Raw genomic sequence first — 23536 nt, forward strand, 5'->3', positions numbered from 1 at the left:
GGTTGTTGCATTAAATCTTACCCAGATATAATGGTACTATTTTTCAAATGGCTATTGTATAGACCCTTTCTTTTTTTTGATTGGCTAATAAGTGGCAGGCTCGACTAAGAACTCCAGGGGAGACGCGCTTGATTCCTGCCGGTTCCATAGTGAGAGTGGCGCGGCCAGAGGAAATTTGGTTGGGTGCTGAGGCATATTAAATATATTATAAATATTTTTTTCTGCTTGAGAAATACAATGTGTGGCGGGAGGGCGTGACAAAAGATCGAAATGAGTGTCACGCTCAATGCGTGACACTTGAGAGCCCTGTATTCCTATGAGCGATAGAGAAACTGCGTGAGACAAAAAAAAAATGCAGAACGCGAAGGCAGAATGAAGCAACAAGATCGTGGCTATAATTCATTGTTTGGACAACTACTCAACATGGTGAAATACTTTGGACCTTTGGGAATGTAACGAAGATCAGGTTTTGATGGGTTGTTTGCATACCAGGACCAATCTGAACCTTTTAGGGTGAGTACAACTTTTTCTTTGGCTTTGTTTTTGTAGTGGTCACCGGACAAAGACGTTGACTGTACTTGCTGTTGTGACTTGATCTTAAAATGGTTTATTGCAATGGAAGCACAAGAATCGTATCTTTCCAATGATGTACAACATGTGTAGCAGTATAAAAAACATATCTAAAAAATGAGTGCGTAGTAACTGGGGGAGGAGGGGGCAGCGTTATCAGGCCCGCTGGCGGGCCCAGACCGACATCGGGTTAATGAGGCTGGGAGCCACAGCAGATACTGACTGTTACTTAGATTTGTAAAATCTATGCCATCTTCATAAATATTAAGTATGCATACCTATTTAAAACATACAGAAATATCAGTTGTAAAATTTCTGTAACAAAACTGACCCATCGGCAACAGACGCAAGCACACCTCACAATTTCCCCAGAAATTGTACCCTTTCTAGTATTCAAATTATTTTACTCAGAGATGTTTGTTTGAATGTGAGGGAGTGTTCGTATGAATGTGTAGCACCTCCTCAGTGATCGAATCCAGAGAGGATGTGGCCTCATCATAAAGTAAGATAGGGGGATTTTTCAGTATCGCCCGGGCGATGGCCACACGCTGCTTTTCTCCACCTGAAACATACATACACGACAGAAGAAATTTAAATGAGCTGCATAACCTTAATATTATTGATGCAACATCAATGCTTTTTCAACATAAAACTATTTCACCTGTTAAAACACCGTAGCCTTGTTAGTCAACTGTATTTCAAATGCACATGTTCAATACTGGCTCTTACAGGACAGGCTTCTGCCCACCATACCAATGTGACAGACACCCATTTTCTGCTCAGGACAGACAACATATATAGATATTTTGTTAATTAACAAAATTAACAACATTTTATCAAAAAGTTGACTTATTTTGAGAAAATACACTTCAGCTATATTTCTGTGCAATAATAATGTCTTAGTCGCTACATTCAGGATTGAATTTATTATTTTCCATAGTTTTGTAAATAAAATGTATCCAAATTGGATTAGACTTTTATTCTACATATTCAAAATGTACATTCAAACCCAGTGGGTAGACACATGTGACAAGTGCTGGTGAAAAGGTCAGCTTGTCAGCAATCTTTAAATCACGCAAGGATGAGTGATTTTTTTTTAACCACTTTCCCTTTTTTATATTGTCACTCAATATAATAAACATATAAAAAAACAGTTTAAGGATCACTAAATTTGTCAATTTGTCAGCAATGTTCAGAGGCAATTTAATCCTACTGTGGCCCCCTGGAATCCAACTTTTTCGGCGGCCCCTTGTTTGGCCTCATCAGCCTACTACCTGCCGGCCTAAAGACCGATTTATACTTCTGCGTTTTTACGCACACGCACACGAGGAACGCCCCCTCCGTCAAAAGAGCTCTGCGTGCGCCTTCTGATTTTCCTGACTGTCCTCTTTCCGTGCGTCTTTTTACGGATACCCCTTGGCTATGATTGGTCCGTATTAAGAACCGTTTGCGTCAGGGGTGGGGGCGGGGTTGCCGTGACCAACAAGAGAACAGAATCCTTTGACCGCCATTGTAAGTTTTTACAACTCTTATTTCAGCTAAACAGTACATGTAAATCAGCATCTGAATTAAAATGTGACGAGAAATGGGCAGTGTAGTTGCTGAAAATGTGCTTATTTTATTGATGAAATGGTTCATTTGTTCATCTGCTCCGACCTTTCGATAACCTAGCTAGCATCGCAGTGCAGCGTCATCTACTGTTCTGGCGGTGAATTGTTTTCAACACGCAGAGCCAACGGAGTAGTATAAATTCCACCAGTCCGTCCGACTCCGTCCGACTCCGTGCGTGCGTCTGTCCGTTAACGGAGACGCAGAAGTAACAGTGTGCAGCATTCACTACCTTTCATGGATACACTGATTTGCAAGTGCTAAATACTTTTTCAACAGGATCCTGCCATTTCCCCCCCTTTTCTTTTCAATTGCTGCCGGCTGCACATTTTTTCCCTGCCTTACAAGGCTGCTTTTCTATCATCCGATGTTGCAAGGGATTCTTTTCACAAATATGTAATTCAGACATTTACAACCTAAATAAGACTTATGAATTGCAAAATAAGTAGGCCTATAACTTATGAAAAATTACAACAACAATTTAAGTACATTATAGGAAATGCATTTGCTTCACCAAATAGCCGTTTGCGTGTAGACAAGTAAGCACAATTTATATGTTATGATTAGTGGCAACAATTACTGTAGAGGTAAAAAGGAATGAGCCTGTAAAGAGGATACACATAACAAATGAATGCATTTCTGAAATATAAAGAGGTATAAATCAAATGAGTTTCAATACATGAGTATAGAAATAACAAAGAAAGCGAAAGGAAATGTAGGAGTCTTCTTGGAGGTGGTGAAAGACCTATGGAGGCATTGGAATGCTTGGAATGTTGACGGAAGACTTGAGTAGACTATGGCCGAATCCCAATACTCCCCCTTACCCCTTCCCCTTAGTTTACCCCTAGCCCTTGGCCCTCAAAACTGAGGGATAATGGCTACATATCCCTAGGAAATGGGACGGCACTTGGTTACAGGTACGTCATCTAGCACGTATCAATATCTCCAAAGCAAGTCGTGTTATGCATTGATATTAAACGAAATTCGCTGCTAATGGAGTTTACTTAAAACTGGAGAAATGCGGGACTGTTGTGCAATTCAGCACAGTAACATTAGCGTACCAAACTAGCGATTTTTAGAAACGCTTCAATTAGAAAAATGGTTGCAAATATATAAGTTCAGGACTGAGTATAACACAAAACAAGACTGTCAATTTTTTTCTCAATTAATTAAGCCGAAAATATTATATTTATCGGACTCTCTGGATGATCTGGCCGCCATTGTTGCCGGTCGCGCAGTATTCACATAGCCCTAGGTTTCAAGTAAGCTCCCGATCTTACTTGGTTTTAAGGGGTGTATACCCCTTAGTCTTAGCCCTACCCCTAGCTCAAAAAGAGTATTGGGACACCACTTGCTCTCACGGGAACGCGCAAAACTAAGGGGAAAGGGGAAGGGGGAGTATTGGGATTCGGGCTATACGTTGGAGGGAACTTGAGGGACCAAATCCATTGATTCACTACGCGATCAATCATTAGAAGGGGGATGGGAAATCGCAACTTCCAAACAGCCTGAAAGGTGTAGGCTAGCTATTCACGGGTTTACCAGGTCAAAGAAAAATTCATCGTGTGCACAATGCAATGCCTGAGATTAGCCTATTCATTCTATTTAGTCCATGGATGGCTAAAACAAACTTATGACAAAAATGTAAGCAGAAGCCATTCTTGAAAGTTTACACAACTACTTGCGAAACATTTTATTTGAGGGTACTTGACTCGAGACCAAATAATACTTGGTGATTAGGAGGGGGGACTCTTTGCACTTTGTACAGACAAACACAGCCTACTTAATTAAGCAAAATTACAGATATTATAGGCTGGTCGACAAACGGAAGTTGCGCTAGAATGATGGCCTACAGAATGGAGATAGGAAATAAGGGTTGAGTTTGCTTGTTATGACAATTTTCATGTAAATTAGGCCATCTGTCCTTTCAATTGTTGTAGATTGGCCACCAACTTGATTTATCAAATACAAATTTAGTTTGCATACATAATGCACGACTGCTCATGCGTAACCCAAGATCCAGACTGGGACAGAGTCCCAATGCTACAGTAATAAAAAAAGAATTAAAAAAAAAAGTGGAATTTCAGAAAACGTGAGAATTCCCAAACAAATTACACTTGCCTCTCATATTTGCAATAGGCATACTTGAGCCGTGCCCTGACCACAACTGCGCTCACACCACAACTCAACAAGACGTTATCAACGTTATCACACTGCGTTATCAGTTATTTTAATCTAGATTAATTCCAAGATTACAGTGAGATTAATCTAGATTTTAAAAATTAATCTATGCCCACCTCTGTGTGTGACTTCTTCAATACTAACTTTTGTAATATGCAAGAAAATTCTAACTGTAATTTCTTTCTTAAAAAAAAAAATTTTTTATCGGCTTCTAGCGAACAATACGGAAAGCCGACAATAGCCCCTTTTCACCAGAGCATGTCACATGCTGCCAGTCAAAACTAAACTAACTAGCACAACACAGCTAGCACAACAATGAAGTATATGCAAGGAAGTATATGTTAATCCCAGCTCCACACCCAGCTGCTAGCAAGGAGGAAATAGGCAGATCTGTCCAATTGTAGTCGCTGCCAGTGAATTGACAGTTTTACACCCCTATTTACACCATACCAGTGGTGTGTTACGGCTCCGACGGGACCATACTTCTAGTACAGTCCATGTATTCTTTAATGTATTGGTGTCTTATTCCTGTTAAAATAATCATTGTGTTTATCTTGCAACCCTTTTCCCTCTCAAGTGATTTTTGCCAGGCTGTTGTTGTAAATACGAACTTGTTCATAATAATGACATGCCTGGTAAAATAAATAAATGTATAGATAAATAAAATAAATATACAAATAGTGCATGTAGAAATATGCATGGTTAACTTGCAATTTTCAGGAGATAAGTGGATGATTCAAATTGAATCATCTTAATTTTCAATGAATTGCTCTGAGATAAAGTCTTCTGTCTTGCAATCTGAACTTGCTCTTTCTTTCACACCTGTCATATGACGACCATTTTATCAAATGGGGGGTGAGACAATTAGCTAACTAGCTATCAATATTGTCATTATATAAAAGGTAGACTACCTATAATTTGTTTTCAAAATTCATGGCTCAGATTTCATATTTATTGAAAAAAGCATGTTTTCCCATCTTTCTAGATATAATAATTAGGGCTGTGAAAAATAACGCGTTATTTTTATGATTAAATTACAGGATTAATTTGTTATTTTTGTTTAACGCATTTAACGTGATATACCCACAATTCCACCCAATCTGCAACTTCTGGATGAGAAGTTCGTGTTCCAAAAAAACTAAGATGGAACATCCAATAAAACCAAAGTAATATGCACACTCTGCGGGAAGACGTTATCGCTCTAGATAAGAGCGTCTACTAAATGACTGAATGTTATCGTTTCACCGAAGCAATGGCAGCCTAAAGTAACCAATACCACCTCAAAACGAATCATGCGTTGGTCGGCGAGGGGAGTTCAAGTAGAATGCCCCAAACCACCCTCACTGAACAGCGTAGGGCCCTCACACTGTCTGTGACAAGGTGACTAGCCCAGTTGCCAAATGTGTTGCAAAAAGCTGTAGACCGGTTGATATTGTTGAGGGACGAGGGGTTCACCAAAGTTTTGCGGCTGGCAACAGGTGACTCGAGCATCAAGGTCCCGCAAAATCGAAGACGCACACTAATGACAAAAATTCGGAACATCGGTAATATGTAATTAATCATGATTAATCCACAGAAACCTGTGATTAATTTGATTAAAATGTTTAATGACTTCACAGCCCTAATAATAATGCACCTTTTCATATGGAAACAAACTTAAGTGTTTCATTTTATGTTATATTCTTTCGTTACAGCCACGTTGGCTCCGCACACAAGAAAAACAGGTCTGTCCTTTACGGTCGTGAACAGATATTCCCACCTGTCTAGAAAGCAACCGTTTTCCACCTTCCGTTTGGCCATTTTTTGGGAGGGGTGTCTGACATCTGCCCGAGGTGACTGGTAGCATGAGGTTGTGAATGAATGAAAACAGAGGAGGGGATGCTTGCAGGTTTTGGCTATTAGCGGTGCATGCGTTACTGCAGTGGCGGGCCGTGCATTTAAAAACAAATACACAAGACAGGCAGTGTAGCTTAGAATAGGCAGTGAATGATAACATACTGGTTGAGAATGTGTAGTTTGGTTTTATGTCGACTTAAGCTGCTGTAACATTGGAACTCCAGTTTCAAGTGTGGATAGCTGGTACGCAAGGGTAGTAGCACATATCCAATTGAAGTTGCATTTGGTAAATCAAGTAGGCGGCCTATCAACAAGGGTAACGTCACTGTGTCCAATCCTGACCGGTTTTTAGCTAACATTCTGATAAAATGCCACTTCAAATATTGATAATTATTGTATCACGTTTTCAGCTGATTTACTGATTTAACGTTAAGCTTTAATTTCTTACCTTTCGAGCTAAATATTGTAAAAAAAAAATTGAGTTAGCTTATCTTTTATTAGAGCCGGTAAAAAGACGCAGGCGCCGGTAAATTAGCCATGCGCTACCCTTGTCCAAACCCGATCGCACTTATCCTCGTAGTAAACACTTGCCGCTGCAGTTTTTCTGGGGATATTAACTTGATCAAGGGTCACCAAACTGGCCATAATGCTGTCAATATATCCGTGGACAATAAGATATCACGCTTCAACATCTCCAAACTATGCGATAAAATCTCAATTTGACTGTTTACCACCACCTGCTGGATGTTTTGTTGAACTCTTCTCATGTCAGAGTAGAGATCGTCGCCCGACCGTCACCCGAGTGGTCTTTCGGCTTTCTCTCATCAATGTAACTTTCCTAAATTATTTAGACATGTAAACGTCCATATATGTTTATGAAATTTGACACATAGATTGTTTGGTATGCCTAAAATAATATTACTTATACTTTGCTAGCGATTGCAAAAAAAAATGGTGGCAAAAAGACCGGAAACTGGGTGTCCAAACCCCGTTCGGGTTTGGACAATAGTAGTTAAAGCGGTCGGGATTGGACATAGTGACAAAATTACAACAACAATTTAAGTACATTATAGGAAATGCATTTGCTTCACCAAATAGCCGTTTGCGTGTAGACAAGTAAGCACAATTTATATGTTATGATTAGTGGCAACAATTACTGTAGAGGTAAAAAGGAATGAGCCTGTAAAGAGGATACACATAACAAATGAATGCATTTCTGAAATATAAAGAGGTATAAATCAAATGAGTTTCAATACATGAGTATAGAAATAACAAAGAAAGCGAAAGGAAATGTAGGAGTCTTCTTGGAGGTGGTGAAAGACCTATGGAGGCATTGGAATGCTTGGAATGTTGACGGAAGACTTGAGTAGACTATGGCCGAATCCCAATACTCCCCCTTACCCCTTCCCCTTAGTTTACCCCTAGCCCTTGGCCCTCAAAACTGAGGGATAATGGCTACATATCCCTAGGAAATGGGACGGCACTTGGTTACAGGTACGTCATCTAGCACGTATCAATATCTCCAAAGCAAGTCGTGTTATGCATTGATATTAAACGAAATTCGCTGCTAATGGAGTTTACTTAAAACTGGAGAAATGCGGGACTGTTGTGCAATTCAGCACAGTAACATTAGCGTACCAAACTAGCGATTTTTAGAAACGCTTCAATTAGAAAAATGGTTGCAAATATATAAGTTCAGGACTGAGTATAACACAAAACAAGACTGTCAATTTTTTTCTCAATTAATTAAGCCGAAAATATTATATTTATCGGACTCTCTGGATGATCTGGCCGCCATTGTTGCCGGTCGCGCAGTATTCACATAGCCCTAGGTTTCAAGTAAGCTCCCGATCTTACTTGGTTTTAAGGGGTGTATACCCCTTAGTCTTAGCCCTACCCCTAGCTCAAAAAGAGTATTGGGACACCACTTGCTCTCACGGGAACGCGCAAAACTAAGGGGAAAGGGGAAGGGGGAGTATTGGGATTCGGGCTATACGTTGGAGGGAACTTGAGGGACCAAATCCATTGATTCACTACGCGATCAATCATTAGAAGGGGGATGGGAAATCGCAACTTCCAAACAGCCTGAAAGGTGTAGGCTAGCTATTCACGGGTTTACCAGGTCAAAGAAAAATTCATCGTGTGCACAATGCAATGCCTGAGATTAGCCTATTCATTCTATTTAGTCCATGGATGGCTAAAACAAACTTATGACAAAAATGTAAGCAGAAGCCATTCTTGAAAGTTTACACAACTACTTGCGAAACATTTTATTTGAGGGTACTTGACTCGAGACCAAATAATACTTGGTGATTAGGAGGGGGGACTCTTTGCACTTTGTACAGACAAACACAGCCTACTTAATTAAGCAAAATTACAGATATTATAGGCTGGTCGACAAACGGAAGTTGCGCTAGAATGATGGCCTACAGAATGGAGATAGGAAATAAGGGTTGAGTTTGCTTGTTATGACAATTTTCATGTAAATTAGGCCATCTGTCCTTTCAATTGTTGTAGATTGGCCACCAACTTGATTTATCAAATACAAATTTAGTTTGCATACATAATGCACGACTGCTCATGCGTAACCCAAGATCCAGACTGGGACAGAGTCCCAATGCTACAGTAATAAAAAAAGAATTAAAAAAAAAAGTGGAATTTCAGAAAACGTGAGAATTCCCAAACAAATTACACTTGCCTCTCATATTTGCAATAGGCATACTTGAGCCGTGCCCTGACCACAACTGCGCTCACACCACAACTCAACAAGACGTTATCAACGTTATCACACTGCGTTATCAGTTATTTTAATCTAGATTAATTCCAAGATTACAGTGAGATTAATCTAGATTTAAAAAATTAATCTATGCCCACCTCTGTGTGTGACTTCTTCAATACTAACTTTTGTAATATGCAAGAAAATTCTAACTGTAATTTCTTTCTTAAAAAAAAAAAAATTTTTATCGGCTTCTAGCGAACAATACGGAAAGCCGACAATAGCCCCTTTTCACCAGAGCATGTCACATGCTGCCAGTCAAAACTAAACTAACTAGCACAACACAGCTAGCACAACAATGAAGTATATGCAAGGAAGTATATGTTAATCCCAGCTCCACACCCAGCTGCTAGCAAGGAGGAAATAGGCAGATCTGTCCAATTGTAGTCGCTGCCAGTGAATTGACAGTTTTACACCCCTATTTACACCATACCAGTGGTGTGTTACGGCTCCGACGGGACCATACTTCTAGTACAGTCCATGTATTCTTTAATGTATTGGTGTCTTATTCCTGTTAAAATAATCATTGTGTTTATCTTGCAACCCTTTTCCCTCTCAAGTGATTTTTGCCAGGCTGTTGTTGTAAATACGAACTTGTTCATAATAATGACATGCCTGGTAAAATAAATAAATGTATAGATAAATAAAATAAATATACAAATAGTGCATGTAGAAATATGCATGGTTAACTTGCAATTTTCAGGAGATAAGTGGATGATTCAAATTGAATCATCTTAATTTTCAATGAATTGCTCTGAGATAAAGTCTTCTGTCTTGCAATCTGAACTTGCTCTTTCTTTCACACCTGTCATATGACGACCATTTTATCAAATGGGGGGTGAGACAATTAGCTAACTAGCTATCAATATTGTCATTATATAAAAGGTAGACTACCTATAATTTGTTTTCAAAATTCATGGCTCAGATTTCATATTTATTGAAAAAAGCATGTTTTCCCATCTTTCTAGATATAATAATTAGGGCTGTGAAAAATAACGCGTTATTTTTATGATTAAATTACAGGATTAATTTGTTATTTTTGTTTAACGCATTTAACGTGATATACCCACAATTCCACCCAATCTGCAACTTCTGGATGAGAAGTTCGTGTTCCAAAAAAACTAAGATGGAACATCCAATAAAACCAAAGTAATATGCACACTCTGCGGGAAGACGTTATCGCTCTAGATAAGAGCGTCTACTAAATGACTGAATGTTATCGTTTCACCGAAGCAATGGCAGCCTAAAGTAACCAATACCACCTCAAAACGAATCATGCGTTGGTCGGCGAGGGGAGTTCAAGTAGAATGCCCCAAACCACCCTCACTGAACAGCGTAGGGCCCTCACACTGTCTGTGACAAGGTGACTAGCCCAGTTGCCAAATGTGTTGCAAAAAGCTGTAGACCGGTTGATATTGTTGAGGGACGAGGGGTTCACCAAAGTTTTGCGGCTGGCAACAGGTGACTCGAGCATCAAGGTCCCGCAAAATCGAAGACGCACACTAATGACAAAAATTCGGAACATCGGTAATATGTAATTAATCATGATTAATCCACAGAAACCTGTGATTAATTTGATTAAAATGTTTAATGACTTCACAGCCCTAATAATAATGCACCTTTTCATATGGAAACAAACTTAAGTGTTTCATTTTATGTTATATTCTTTCGTTACAGCCACGTTGGCTCCGCACACAAGAAAAACAGGTCTGTCCTTTACGGTCGTGAACAGATATTCCCACCTGTCTAGAAAGCAACCGTTTTCCACCTTCCGTTTGGCCATTTTTTGGGAGGGGTGTCTGACATCTGCCCGAGGTGACTGGTAGCATGAGGTTGTGAATGAATGAAAACAGAGGAGGGGATGCTTGCAGGTTTTGGCTATTAGCGGTGCATGCGTTACTGCAGTGGCGGGCCGTGCATTTAAAAACAAATACACAAGACAGGCAGTGTAGCTTAGAATAGGCAGTGAATGATAACATACTGGTTGAGAATGTGTAGTTTGGTTTTATGTCGACTTAAGCTGCTGTAACATTGGAACTCCAGTTTCAAGTGTGGATAGCTGGTACGCAAGGGTAGTAGCACATATCCAATTGAAGTTGCATTTGGTAAATCAAGTAGGCGGCCTATCAACAAGGGTAACGTCACTGTGTCCAATCCTGACCGGTTTTTAGCTAACATTCTGATAAAATGCCACTTCAAATATTGATAATTATTGTATCACGTTTTCAGCTGATTTACTGATTTAACGTTAAGCTTTAATTTCTTACCTTTCGAGCTAAATATTGTAAAAAAAAAATTGAGTTAGCTTATCTTTTATTAGAGCCGGTAAAAAGACGCAGGCGCCGGTAAATTAGCCATGCGCTACCCTTGTCCAAACCCGATCGCACTTATCCTCGTAGTAAACACTTGCCGCTGCAGTTTTTCTGGGGATATTAACTTGATCAAGGGTCACCAAACTGGCCATAATGCTGTCAATATATCCGTGGACAATAAGATATCACGCTTCAACATCTCCAAACTATGCGATAAAATCTCAATTTGACTGTTTACCACCACCTGCTGGATGTTTTGTTGAACTCTTCTCATGTCAGAGTAGAGATCGTCGCCCGACCGTCACCCGAGTGGTCTTTCGGCTTTCTCTCATCAATGTAACTTTCCTAAATTATTTAGACATGTAAACGTCCATATATGTTTATGAAATTTGACACATAGATTGTTTGGTATGCCTAAAATAATATTACTTATACTTTGCTAGCGATTGCAAAAAAAAATGGTGGCAAAAAGACCGGAAACTGGGTGTCCAAACCCCGTTCGGGTTTGGACAATAGTAGTTAAAGCGGTCGGGATTGGACATAGTGACGCTAGCGCAAGGCTAATTTACCAGCACTAGTAAAGGATAAGCTAACATTTTTTTTTTTTTTTACACTATTTAGTTCAAAAGGTAAGAAGCTGTAACCGTGATACAATCATTTTTATCGATATTTGAAGTGGCATTTTATCAGAATATTAGCTAAAAACGGTCGGGATTGGACACAGTGATGTTAAAGCGTTTGTGGCGTAGTTTTTGTCCATCGGAAAATATTCTGTTGGAATGTTAGAAATTGCATATATATGCGACATTACGCTGTGAGAGCATTCGAACGATCACATGTGCGATGCTACTCCTTAACGGGTTAACCCATTCTATAGCATTGACAAAAAAAAGTGTTTCTACTGTTGTTTTGTTTTAAAAAACTATAAGCTGCATCAAAATATAAGCCTCACCACCACAAGAAAAATGTAAACAGTCTCAACATTTCTTCTTACGTTTATTACCATACGTTGTAATGAAATAATCACCAAACAACAACACGGAAATTAATAATGAATCATTTTCCGACCTTGCTTTTAGCTCTGTGTAAGAAGCGACATCTAGTGATCATTACGTTTCAGTAACAATGTCCCTGTCTGAAGACTCAATGGTAACCGCACTATAAGTAGGGAAAGTAATGACTCACTCTCTACGTTTCTTTTGCTATTGGCTGGTACACAATAGGCCTCGCTGGCTCTCCCACCTCATGGACCTACATTCTAATGGACAAATATTCTTCCTTCCGTGTGAGTGGGTGTGTGAATACACTAAGTATTGGAAGCATACCAGACAGTTTGAGACCTCTTTCGCCAACCTGCGTGTCATAGCCGTGGGGCATCCGGAGGACTGCGTCATGGATGCCTGCCATTTGAGCCACCTTGTACACTTCCTCAGGGGTGGCATGTATATTGCCATACTGAAGATTATAAAAGATAGTGTTGTGGAACAGAACAGCATCCTGGGAGAGGAAAGTTACAGAGTGGGAGGGATAGAGGGAATGAAGCAGGTAAGAACATAAAGAGAGTGATGGGATTGACGTGGAAAAAGACAGAGGGGTGAGAGAGAAAGCAGAAGTGAGACAGAATTAGTTCACAACTCAAATTAGGGCTGCAACAACAAATCAATTAAATCGATAAAAATCGATTATTAAACGCGTTGGCAACAAATTTCATTATCAATTACTTGTGTCGCGAGATTATTACACCACTCAATAAGTCGCGGTGATGTTTGAGTATTAAAAAAAAAAGTTCCCCCCTGTAGGGATTTTTTTTTCTTAAAATGTAAAGTTAAACGCATCAATCTAGTGCACCTTGAGTGCAAAATTAAGAGGCAAGATCAATGTAGAATCTGTGCTCTTCTAAACAATATCATGTTATTTTAAACAGCCCCTGATTGGCTGTGAGGTTTAGGCATTAGGTGAGGAGTTTGCATGCATGCAACATATTATTGATATATAGTATAGCAATAGTCCATATTTAATACTTTAAAATAAGCATAATACACTTTTTCTTTTCAAGTGTTGTAGTACCAGTTTGTAGTTTGTGTGGCCAACGTTACACACGTTAACCTCGCCTAATCAACTGTGCAGTTATAACTGATGCTTGTCACCTTACGTAGGGAGAGTGGTGGGCACGGATCGGGGTCGCTAGGAATCTGGGGGGGACATGTCCCCCCCGTCCCCAGTGCCATCTGTGCGCATGTCCTGAATAACACCACTGGAAATTAAATTAATCTAAACACATTTATATAACAAACTCAAACAAATTTCACGTATTGTAAAGTTAAACAGAAAATCAATCAATAAATTACTTCCCATTATCAACTAACTCAAAATGTCACCTGCTTCACCCCTACCCGTTTTCCCCCAATCCCAATTTTCACTGTTCTATCTTGTCCTCCACATGGCCTCACCTATTAATGTTGCCCAACTTTCCTTCCTCCATTCTTACCTGGGGAACCACTCCTAAGGCCTTCCTCAGGCTGTTCAGACTGACATCTCTGATGTTTTGACCCGCAATGTAGATGTTACCCTGCTGCGGCTCGTAGAAACGGAATAGCATCCTCACAATGGTACTCTTCCTAGAAGCACACACAAAACATTTTTTTTTACACCAGGCACCTGCCAAATGCAGTATACATACAGTGCATCCGGAAAGTATTCACAGTGCTTCAGCTTTTCCACATATTGTTATGTTACAGCCATATTTATAAGTTTTTTTTGTACATACAACACCCCATAATGATAACGTGGAAAACTTTTCAAAATGTTTGCAAATCTATAAAAAACATACCAAAGTAGTCACAGCCTTTGCCATGACATTTAAAGGTGACATGACATGAAAACTTCATTTTATGAGGTTATTTAACATTAATATGAGTTCCCCTAGCCTGCCTTTGGTCCCCCAGTGGCTAGAATTTTCGTTAAGTGTAAACCAAGCCCTGCGTGTTCTTCTCCGCCTTTGACAAAATGAAGGTTCAATTGCCGTTTGAAAATCTCCCCCGAGTGACGTAGATCGGGGGAAAGTTACCTCCCCTCTCTCTGCTTTTCCCGACCAGATCATCTAGCCCGCCCATGAGAAACTGAGCTACCACCGTGCAAGGGCGAGTGCGATATCGGTTTTTCCTGGAGAGACATCATGGCGAGCAAACAAACAAAGCTTAACAGTTGCTCAGTGCTTGGATATACAAATGCAAGCACACATCTTTTTTTCTGTTCATTCATCCGAGCCTCTGCACAACCCATATCTTAATTGTATTTTCGCTGGAAATGCGCCGACACAACTTCCCAAAGTGTATGTCTGCTCCAAACATTTCCTCAACTTGAGCCAACTCAAAGCTGGCCTTGCTGAAATTAAATTCTGGATCATTACTAAATCTCCTTGGTCAAGCTACAAACCTTGGACATGTAAGTTAACTAACGCTATATCATTTTGTTGCTTTACGGTATATGGTTACCTAGCTTGCTACCCTTAGAATGTGGCTGTAACATTAGCTCTGCAGCTAACAACTGAGTTACTGTTGCTAACGTAAAGATAAATGGCATCAAGTGTGTGTGTGAAAACAAACGCTGTAACGCAAGTGTTGTACACTTCTTTGTTATTTGGATATCCGTTCTGCTGTTGGTGTTATGGCTCGCGATATCCGCCTTTCTCCACATTTAAATGACTGAGTGTGCACCTCTGCAAACCAGGGTGATCAGATGAGAATGGCTAAATTCGAGGCATTTTACAGCAACGGGGGCAACGAGCCATTGCGATACATCCTGTAAACATTAGCGCTTGTGCCGCCCCTCTCTTCCTCATTAGCATTTAAAGCTACAGACACAGAAACAGAGCGTTCTGAGGAAAGCTGATTGTGGGACTACTTGTAGTGGCTATATTTCTGCACCATGGCTGAATTTCGGGAAAGAGACTTCAGATACAGTATTAGGGGACAACTAAAGCCTATATAAAAGCATCCAAAAAAAGCATGTCATGTCACCTTTAAAACTGAGCTCAGGTGCCTTCTGTTGTTTCCATTGATCATCTTTGAGTCATTTCTACAACTTGATTGCAGTCCACCTGTGGTAAACTCAGTTGATTGGAAATGACTTGGAAAGGCACACGCCTGTCTATATAAGGTCACACAGTTGACAGTGCATGTCAAGGAATTCCAAGGAATGACCTGTAAACCTCCGAGACAGGATTGTATCGAGGCACAGATCTGGGGAAGGGTACAGAAAAATCTCTGCAGCATTGAAGGTCCCAATGAGCACAGTGGCCTCTATCATCTGTAAATGGAAGAAGTTTGGAACCACCAGGAGTCTTCCTAGAGTTTGCCGGCAGGCTAAACTGAGAGATCAGGGGAGAAGGGCCTTAATCAGGGAGGTGACCAAGATCCTGATGGTCATTCTGATAGAGCCCCAGCCTTGCTCTTTGAAGAGAGGAGAACTTTCCAGAAGGACATCTCTGCAGCATTCCACCAATCAGGCCTGTATGGTAGAGTGGCCAGACAGAAACCACTCCTCAGTAAAAGGCACATGACAGCCCGTCTGGAGTTTGCCAAAAGGCAACTGAAGAACTCTCAAACCATGCGAAACAAAATTCGCTGGTCTAATGAAACAAAGACTGGACTGAATGCCAAGCGTCATGTCCAGAGGAAACCAGGCACCGTCCATCACCTGGCCAATGCCATCCCTTCAGTGAAGCATGGTGGTGGCAGCATCATGTTGTGGGGATGTAGTAAGGATCGAGGGAAAAATGAATGCAGCAATGTACAGAAACATCCTTGATGAAAACCCACTCCAGAGCGCTCTGGACCTCAGACTGGGACAAAGGTTCATCTTCCAACAGGACAACAACCCTAAGCACACAGCCAAAATAAAAGGAGTTGCTTCAGGACAAATCTGTGAATGTCCTTGAGTGGCAGAGCCAAGACTGGAATCCAATTGAACATCTCTGGAAAGATCTGAAAATGGCTCTGTACCGATGCTCCCTATCCAACCTGATGGAGCTTGAGAGGTCCTGCAAAGAAGAATGGAAGAACTGTCCACAAATAGGTGTGCCAAGCTTGTAGCATCATACTCAAAAATACATATTGTATTAAAGTATTGAGCAAAGGCTGTGACTACTTATGCACATGTTATATTTTTGTTCTTAATTTGTGTAAATATATACAAAATAATATAGCTGCAATGAGGAGGTCAACCAGATCAAATGAACCATAAAACATTTTAAAGGACTCATTGATTGCTAACCGATTTTACACTGCCACAGTTGAATAACGACAGTTCGGTGGGTAAAATGGACATACAGTGAACCTCAAAGTCCATTGACATCTCTTTCCTATCTAAATCTCACAACTTGAAACTGAGCTGTAAAACAATCGGTTTTGAAAAAGTGGAATTTGTGACGTCACAAATTCTACATCACCTTTGTCATGTCCCAACATTTACTTACAGACCAGCCCTCTGGAGTTTTGGCCCAGGATCTCAGACACTAGTTTAGCTGTGCACCGCTCTGTGCACTTCCACGCAAACAACAAAGCAGAACGTTTGAAAGTGTTTAAAGTATATTGAAAATTGACTATCGTAAATGTGTTGCTGCAGGCTGTACTGGGAATGCTGACACTTTTCATAATCTTCCCAAGGAACCAGACACCCGACGGGCATGGCTGATGTTTTTCAATGAGAAGATCCCTGTGAAGTTTGACACTCATTTATTCATTTGTTTAGAATGAAAACCTTGGACAATTTCAAGAAGGATTTGCTAAGCCGCTGTTGCTGAAAAGAGGTGCTGTTCCAACCGTATGCTCATCACAAACGCAAGCTGTAAGTATGATTTTGTCGCAAACAGTTGGCCTATTAGCAATGCTAACGTGTCCTGTATCTAGCATGGGTAGAATGCTAAATATGTTTCAAAACACATCAACATGCCTTACTTAGCAAATGACTAGCTAGACTAGTTGTAGTCGGCATTGGAAGGGAAGCTTCCGAAAAAAGCCAGAAAACGAATAGCAGTCTAGCCTATTGCTAACGCCTGTCTTGATCTATTTGAAAGAACTGAAGAGAGGCAGGTGCTAAATACAGGATACAATAGCATTGCTAATAACTGTTACCGACAAAATCATACTATAGCTTGGGGTTGTGATGAACATAAGGTCGTAACGCACCTAAAAAACAGACACCCTCTAAATAAGAATCAGAAGGGATTTTATTCGCCATGAATGTTTGCACAAACAAGGAATTTACTTTGGCAGGGAGGTGCATACATTATACATATAGGAATATTGAAACTTAAATATGTGAACTATACAAAAGGAGCAAAGTCTAGCTAATACTAAGGGGGGTCTAGCTAATACTAAGGGGAATAAAAAATAGAATACAGATACAATAGTGCAAATTGCAATGTGCAGGGTGTCATTGTGCAGATTGTGATTTAAAGTCAGTGTGAGTCCTTGGCCTTGTTAAAGTGGCCAACGGCGGATGGGAAGATACGTGTTCTTGTGGCGTGAGGTTTTGGTCTTGATGGACCGCAGCCTTCTGCCGGAGGGGAGTAGCTGAAACAGGGAGTGTCCAAGGTGGGAGGGGTCGGCCACAATCTTCCTCGCTCGCCTCAGGGACCTCGAGGTGTGCAGATCCTCGAAGGAAGGCAGATTGCAGCCGATCACCTTCTCAGCAGTGAGGATGATACGCTGCAGTCTGCTCTTGTTCTTGACAGTGGCAGCAGCGTACCAGATGGTGATAGAAGAAGTGAGGATGGACTCAATGATGACTGTGTAGAAGTGCACCATCATTGTCTTTGGCATCATTGTCTTTGGCAGGTTGAATTTCTTCAGCTGCCGTAGGAAGTACATCCTCTGTACATCCTGATGTTCAGTTCCCACTTGAGGTCCTGGGAGAGGATGGTGCCCAGGAAGCGGAAGGACTCCACAGTGCTGAATGGGGAGTCGCTCAGGGTGATGGGGGTGAGTGGGGCTGTGTTCTTCCTGAAGTCCACAACCATCTCCACTGTCTTAAGAGCATTGAGCGCTAAGTTGTTCTGGCTACACCAGGTCACCAGGTTGTCAGCTTCCCACCTGTAGTCAGATTCGTCCCCGTCAGAGATGAGCCCAATGAGGGTGGTGTTGTCCGCAAACTTCAAAAGTTTGACAGACGGATGACTCGAGGTGCAGCTGTTGGTGTACAGGGAGAAGAGCAGAGGAGAAAGGACGCAGCCCTGAGGAGATCCGGTGCTGATGGACCGGGAGTCAGAGACTTGTGTTCCCACCTTAACGCACTGCTTCCTGTCAGACAGGAAGTCTGTGATCCACCTGCAGGTGGAGTCGGGCACGTTCAGCTGGGAGAGCTTGTCCTGGAGCAGGGCAGGGATGATGGTGTTGAAGGCAGAGATGAAGTCTACAAACAGGATCCTGGCGTAGGATGCTGGGGAGTCCAGATGCTGTAGGGTGAAGTGGAGGGCCATGTTAACGGCATCATCCGCCGACCTGTTGGCTCTGTAGGCAAACTGCAGTGTGTCCAGGAAGGGGTCTGTGATGGATTTGAGGTGTGCCAGCACAAGGCGCTCAAAATACTTCATTACCACAGAGGTCAGGGCGACGGGTCTGTAGTCATTAAGTCCTGTTGGCCTTGGCTTTTTGGGCACAGGGATGATGGAGAACTTGAGACAGGCTGGCACATGGCATGTCTCTAGGGAGGTGTTAAAGGTGTTTGTAAACACAGGAGACAGCTGGTCAGCGCAGTGCTTGAGGGTGGCAGGAGAGACAGAGTCCGGCCCAGCTGCTTTGCAAGGGTTCTGCCTCTTATAAAGTCTGTTAACTTCACCCTCCTGAATGGAGAGAGTCGTCACTGTAGAGGGGGGGAGGGGGGAGGCCACATGGATGGGAAGGGGTAGTTCAGGACTGTCCAATTATCTTTCAAATCTACAGTAGAACTCGTTCAGGTCGTTGGGCAGGCGGGAGTTGTTGGTGGAGTGGGGGGCTCTGGGCTTGTAGTTGGTGATTTGCCTGAGCCCTCTCCAGACAGAAGCAGAGTTGTTAGCAGAGAACTGACGCTTCAGTTTCTCAGAGTACAGTCGTTTAGCCTCTCTCACCGCCTTGCTAAACCTGTTCTTCGACCCCTTGAATCTGTCTCTATCCCCACTCCTAAAAGCTTCCTCCTTCTCTGACCTCAACCTTCTCAGCTCTGCTGAGAACCAGGGGTTGTCGTTGTTGAAGCTCACCCTGGTGCGTGTTGGTATACAGCAGTCCTCACAGAAGCTGATGTATGATGTCACAGCCTCAGTGAGTTCATCCAGACTATTTGTAGGAGTCGTGAACATATCCCAGTCAGTACAGTCCAAGCACGCCCGCAGATCCTCCATAGCCTCACTGGTCCACTGTTTTGATGTCCTCACAACAGGCTTGCAGCGCTTAAACTTCTGGAGAGTTTTAATTTCTGACTGTATGCAGGAATCAGATGGACCATGGTATGGTCAGAGTGGCCCAGTGCTGCACGAGGGACGGTGGGATGGGCTCTACTGACTGTCGTGTAGCAGTGATCCAGAGTGTTCTCTTCTCTGGTTGGGCATTTGATGAATTGTCTGTATTTAGGGAGTTTGTGGCTAAGATTACCTTTGTTAAAGTTGCCGAGTACAATAAGAAAGGAATCCGGGTTTGCTTGCTCCACACTCAGAACTCAACGAGCGTGCGTTGGGCCTCTAACCTGTGGACCCGGCTCTATCTAAACTAAAAGATTTTCTCTTTGGCTCTCGACGAAGGCGGTCACATTTTTCTCTCCTCCCCTCCCTGACCTTCCCTGCTTCGCTCTGTCTTGTCTCGTCTGTCTCAAGATACTCTCTCACCATCACTCTCCGAAACTAGAAGCATGGAATTAATTAGCTGGTCTCTCAATGGAATTGACACCATCTTCTTGAAGGTAACTGTCCTGACGGGACGTTCGCAGCTGGACGCGTGGGCGAATTGGCGTGTTGTGTGTCTAGCGGCGCTTTCCATTGAGGATGTTGAAGACATCTTTATTTTCGGAACTGTGAGAACAGGCTTTCTGCTGTTTGGAATAGGCGGTTGGCTTGTATATCGGAAAGTCAAGGAAACGGCTGCGGCCATCAAAAGCCCACTTAGGCTGCCCAACCTGATTGATTCGGTAGGTAGAGCTGTTGGAGCTCTGACTGTGAACTTACAGCGCAATATGGATTACAACAGGGATAAGTTTGCGACGCTGCAAAGGAAGATTGAGGAGTTGGAGACCTTCCTGAAGGGTGGACGTGAAAATGGAGTCGCGTCTACACGTCTAAACAACTACACCAATCTTATCTACTTTCGGCCCCGTAACCAGCACAGGCCTTGGCCAAGGCCGTTACTGGAAAACAACTCCCCTGAAGAGCGCTGAATCTTGCTCTTCCCTTCCCCCTCCCCCACCATCATCTGTGGCTTGGTCTCTACCCGGGTCATGACCAAGGATGTCTCCTTGCCAACACAATCTTCATAGGGAGACTCGGACTGATTGTGGCCTAGGTCGAGGGCACCAACCTAGACCTACTCACACATTAACTTTCACCTACTACAGATACCACCACCCCCCCACCCCCATCCAACGCCTTCGACTGCTTGTTTCCCCTGGGTGGCTAGCAGGTCTGTGTCCAGCGCCCACCATGGCTGCAGGTCCAGATGCTGCTTGTCTACCCCCCCCCCATTCTCCGTTGCAAGTGTCTTGTAAATGTTGTTGGGCTTATGTGCTGAGGTTTTTGCCTGTTCCCACACTGTACTCCTTTAGGAGCATTGTATGGGGGTTGCCTTTTTCTCTCCTCCTCTCTCCTCATGTTATGCTTTGCTGTAACCTTTCTGGTTGGCGCCGCTAATGGCTGCCTGGATAGGCTCTCCTGCCAAAGAAAATTCTGTGTCTGTGCGAACTTTCATGGCAAATAAACATCAATTCAATTCAGCTCCGACCAAAATGAGCGACACAAATTCTCGTGGCGAGTAAAAAGGTTTACAGATTATAAAAAATGATTCCAGATCCGGAGAACTATGTTGTAGAACAGGGGTCGGGAACCTATGGCTCGCGAGCCAGATGTGGCTCTTTTGATGATTGCATATGGCTCGCAGATAAAACGAAATATTCTCACTTGTTTTAATCCATCCATCGATTTTTCACTGCGCATGTCCTGTTCAGGGCTGCAGGAGCAATTGTCCATTATTTTAATTGGATGATACTGGCCTACGTTTGCCTCGGTCATTAGCTCAATGCTAACCCTTCGACGAAGAAGATGGCGAAAAGAAAAAAAGACGACGAGTATCGTACATTTCAGGACGAATGGACCGAAGAATTCGCCTTTGTGGAGAGAGCGGGTTCTGCGGTGTGTCTAATTTGCAATGACAAAATTACATCGTTGAAACGGTCGAATGTAAAGCGGCACTTCGACACGCGCCACGCTACCTTTGCATCAAAATACCCTGCGGGAGACAGCAGAAAGAAAGCGTGCCAAGAGCTTCTGAGCAGGGTGCAAGCTAGCCAGCAGCAACTCCGCGTATGGACCCGGCAAGGTGACTACAATTCAGCTAGCTTTGCTGGTTCTTTAGCAATAGTGAGGAACGGAAAACCATTCACAGATGGCGAGTATGCTAAAACGTTCATGCTGGATGTAGCCAATGAACTTTTTGATGATCTTCCGAACAAAGACAAGATAATCAAACGAATACAAGACATGCCTCTGTCGGCAAGAACTGTTCATGATCGTACCATCGTGATGGCAAACAAAGTGGAGGAAACGCAAGTGAACGACATAAATGCAGCGCCGTTCTTTTCTCTGGCTTTGGATGAGTCAACAGACGTGAGCCATTTGTCGCAGTTCAGCGTGATTGCAAGATATGCTGTTGGTGACACACTGCGCGAAGAAAGTCTTGCTGTTCTGCCATTAAAAGGGTCCACAAGAGGTGAGGATTTATTCAAGTCTTTCATGGAGTTTGCTCAAGAAAAAAGTCTACCTATGGATAAACTTCTCTCAGTGTGTACTGATGGTGCTCCGTGCATGGTGGGGAAAAACAAAGGATTTGTGGCGCTTCTCCGTGAACATGAAAATAGACCCATCCTAAGTTTCCATTGCATTATACACCAGGAGGCACTTTGTGCTCAGATGTGTGACAAGCAGTTTGGCGAAGTGATGTCGCTGGTCATTCGTGTGATCAACTTTATTGTTGCCCGAGCCTTAAATGATCGCCAGTTTAAAACACTGCTGGATGAAGTTGAAAATAACTATCCTGGTCTGCTTTTGCACAGCAATGTGCGTTGGTTGTCAAGAGGGAAGGTGCTTAGCCGTTTTGCGGCTTGCCTGAACGAAATCCGGACTTTCCTTGAAATGAAAGGCGTCGGGCATCCTGAGCTAGCCGACACCGAGTGGCTCCTCAAGTTTTACTATCTCGTAGATCTGACTGAACATCTGAACCAGCTCAACGTGAAAATGCAAGGCATTGGAAATACAGTGTTATCCCTTCAACAAGCTGTATTTGCTTTTGAAAACAAGCTGGAGCTTTTCATCACGGATCTTGAAACAGGTCGTTAACTACATTTTGAAAAACTGAGCCAATTTAAAGATGCATGCACAGCAAGTGAGCCCATTCAAAACCTTGATCTCCACCAGCTAGCTGGCTGCACATCCAGTCTCCTACAGTCCTTCAAAGCACGCTTTGGAGAATTTCGTGAGCACACTCGTCTTTTTAAGTTCATCACCCATCCAAACGAGTGTTCACTGAACACAGCCGACCTGAATTACATCCCTGGTGTCTCCGTCAGAGATTTTGAAGCAGAAGTGGCTGACCTGAAGGCCTCAGACATGTGGGTGAATAAGTTCAAGTCACTGAATGAAGATTTGGAAAGAATCACACGACAGAAAGCGGAGTTGGCGAGCAAGCACATGTGGACAGAAATGAAAAAACTCCAACCCGAAGACCAGCTGATTCTCAAAACTTGGAACGCGCTTCCTGTCACATACCACACACTGCAGCGTGTGAGTATTGCTGTAGTGACCATGTTTGGATCTACGTATGCATGTGAGCAGTCATTCTCACATCTTAAAAACATCAAGTCCAACCTACGATCACGTTTAACGGATGAAAGCCTCAACGCTTGCATGAAGCTTAACCTCACCAAGTACCAACCCGACTACAAAGACATCAGCAAATCCATGCAGCACCAGAAGTCGCATTAATGGTGAGTGTTATAACAACATTATTTAAAAGAATAA

General features: G+C 42.4%; 1 protein-coding gene across 2 annotated transcripts in view; it reads right to left on the bottom strand.

The window, feature by feature from the left end:
• Positions 1 to 23536, bottom strand: part of abcb7 (ATP-binding cassette, sub-family B (MDR/TAP), member 7) — a 90660-nt gene that overhangs the window by 33583 nt on the left and 33541 nt on the right. The window contains exons 12-14 of one of the 2 annotated variants that reach the window (XM_084697403.1): positions 13772 to 13901; positions 12609 to 12780; positions 1029 to 1132 (exon numbers count right to left, since the gene is read on the bottom strand). In XM_084697403.1, the coding sequence (XP_084553529.1) occupies positions 1029 to 1132; positions 12609 to 12780; positions 13772 to 13901 (406 nt within the window). The remainder of the gene's footprint in view (positions 1 to 1028; positions 1133 to 12608; positions 12781 to 13771; positions 13902 to 23536) is intronic. The other variant, XM_084697405.1, reaches the window with a different exon arrangement.

This window comes from Hypomesus nipponensis, chromosome 1 (genome assembly GCF_054491055.1).
Source record: "Hypomesus nipponensis isolate SF chromosome 1, ASM5449105v1, whole genome shotgun sequence".
Lineage (NCBI taxonomy): Eukaryota > Metazoa > Chordata > Actinopteri > Osmeriformes > Osmeridae > Hypomesus > Hypomesus nipponensis.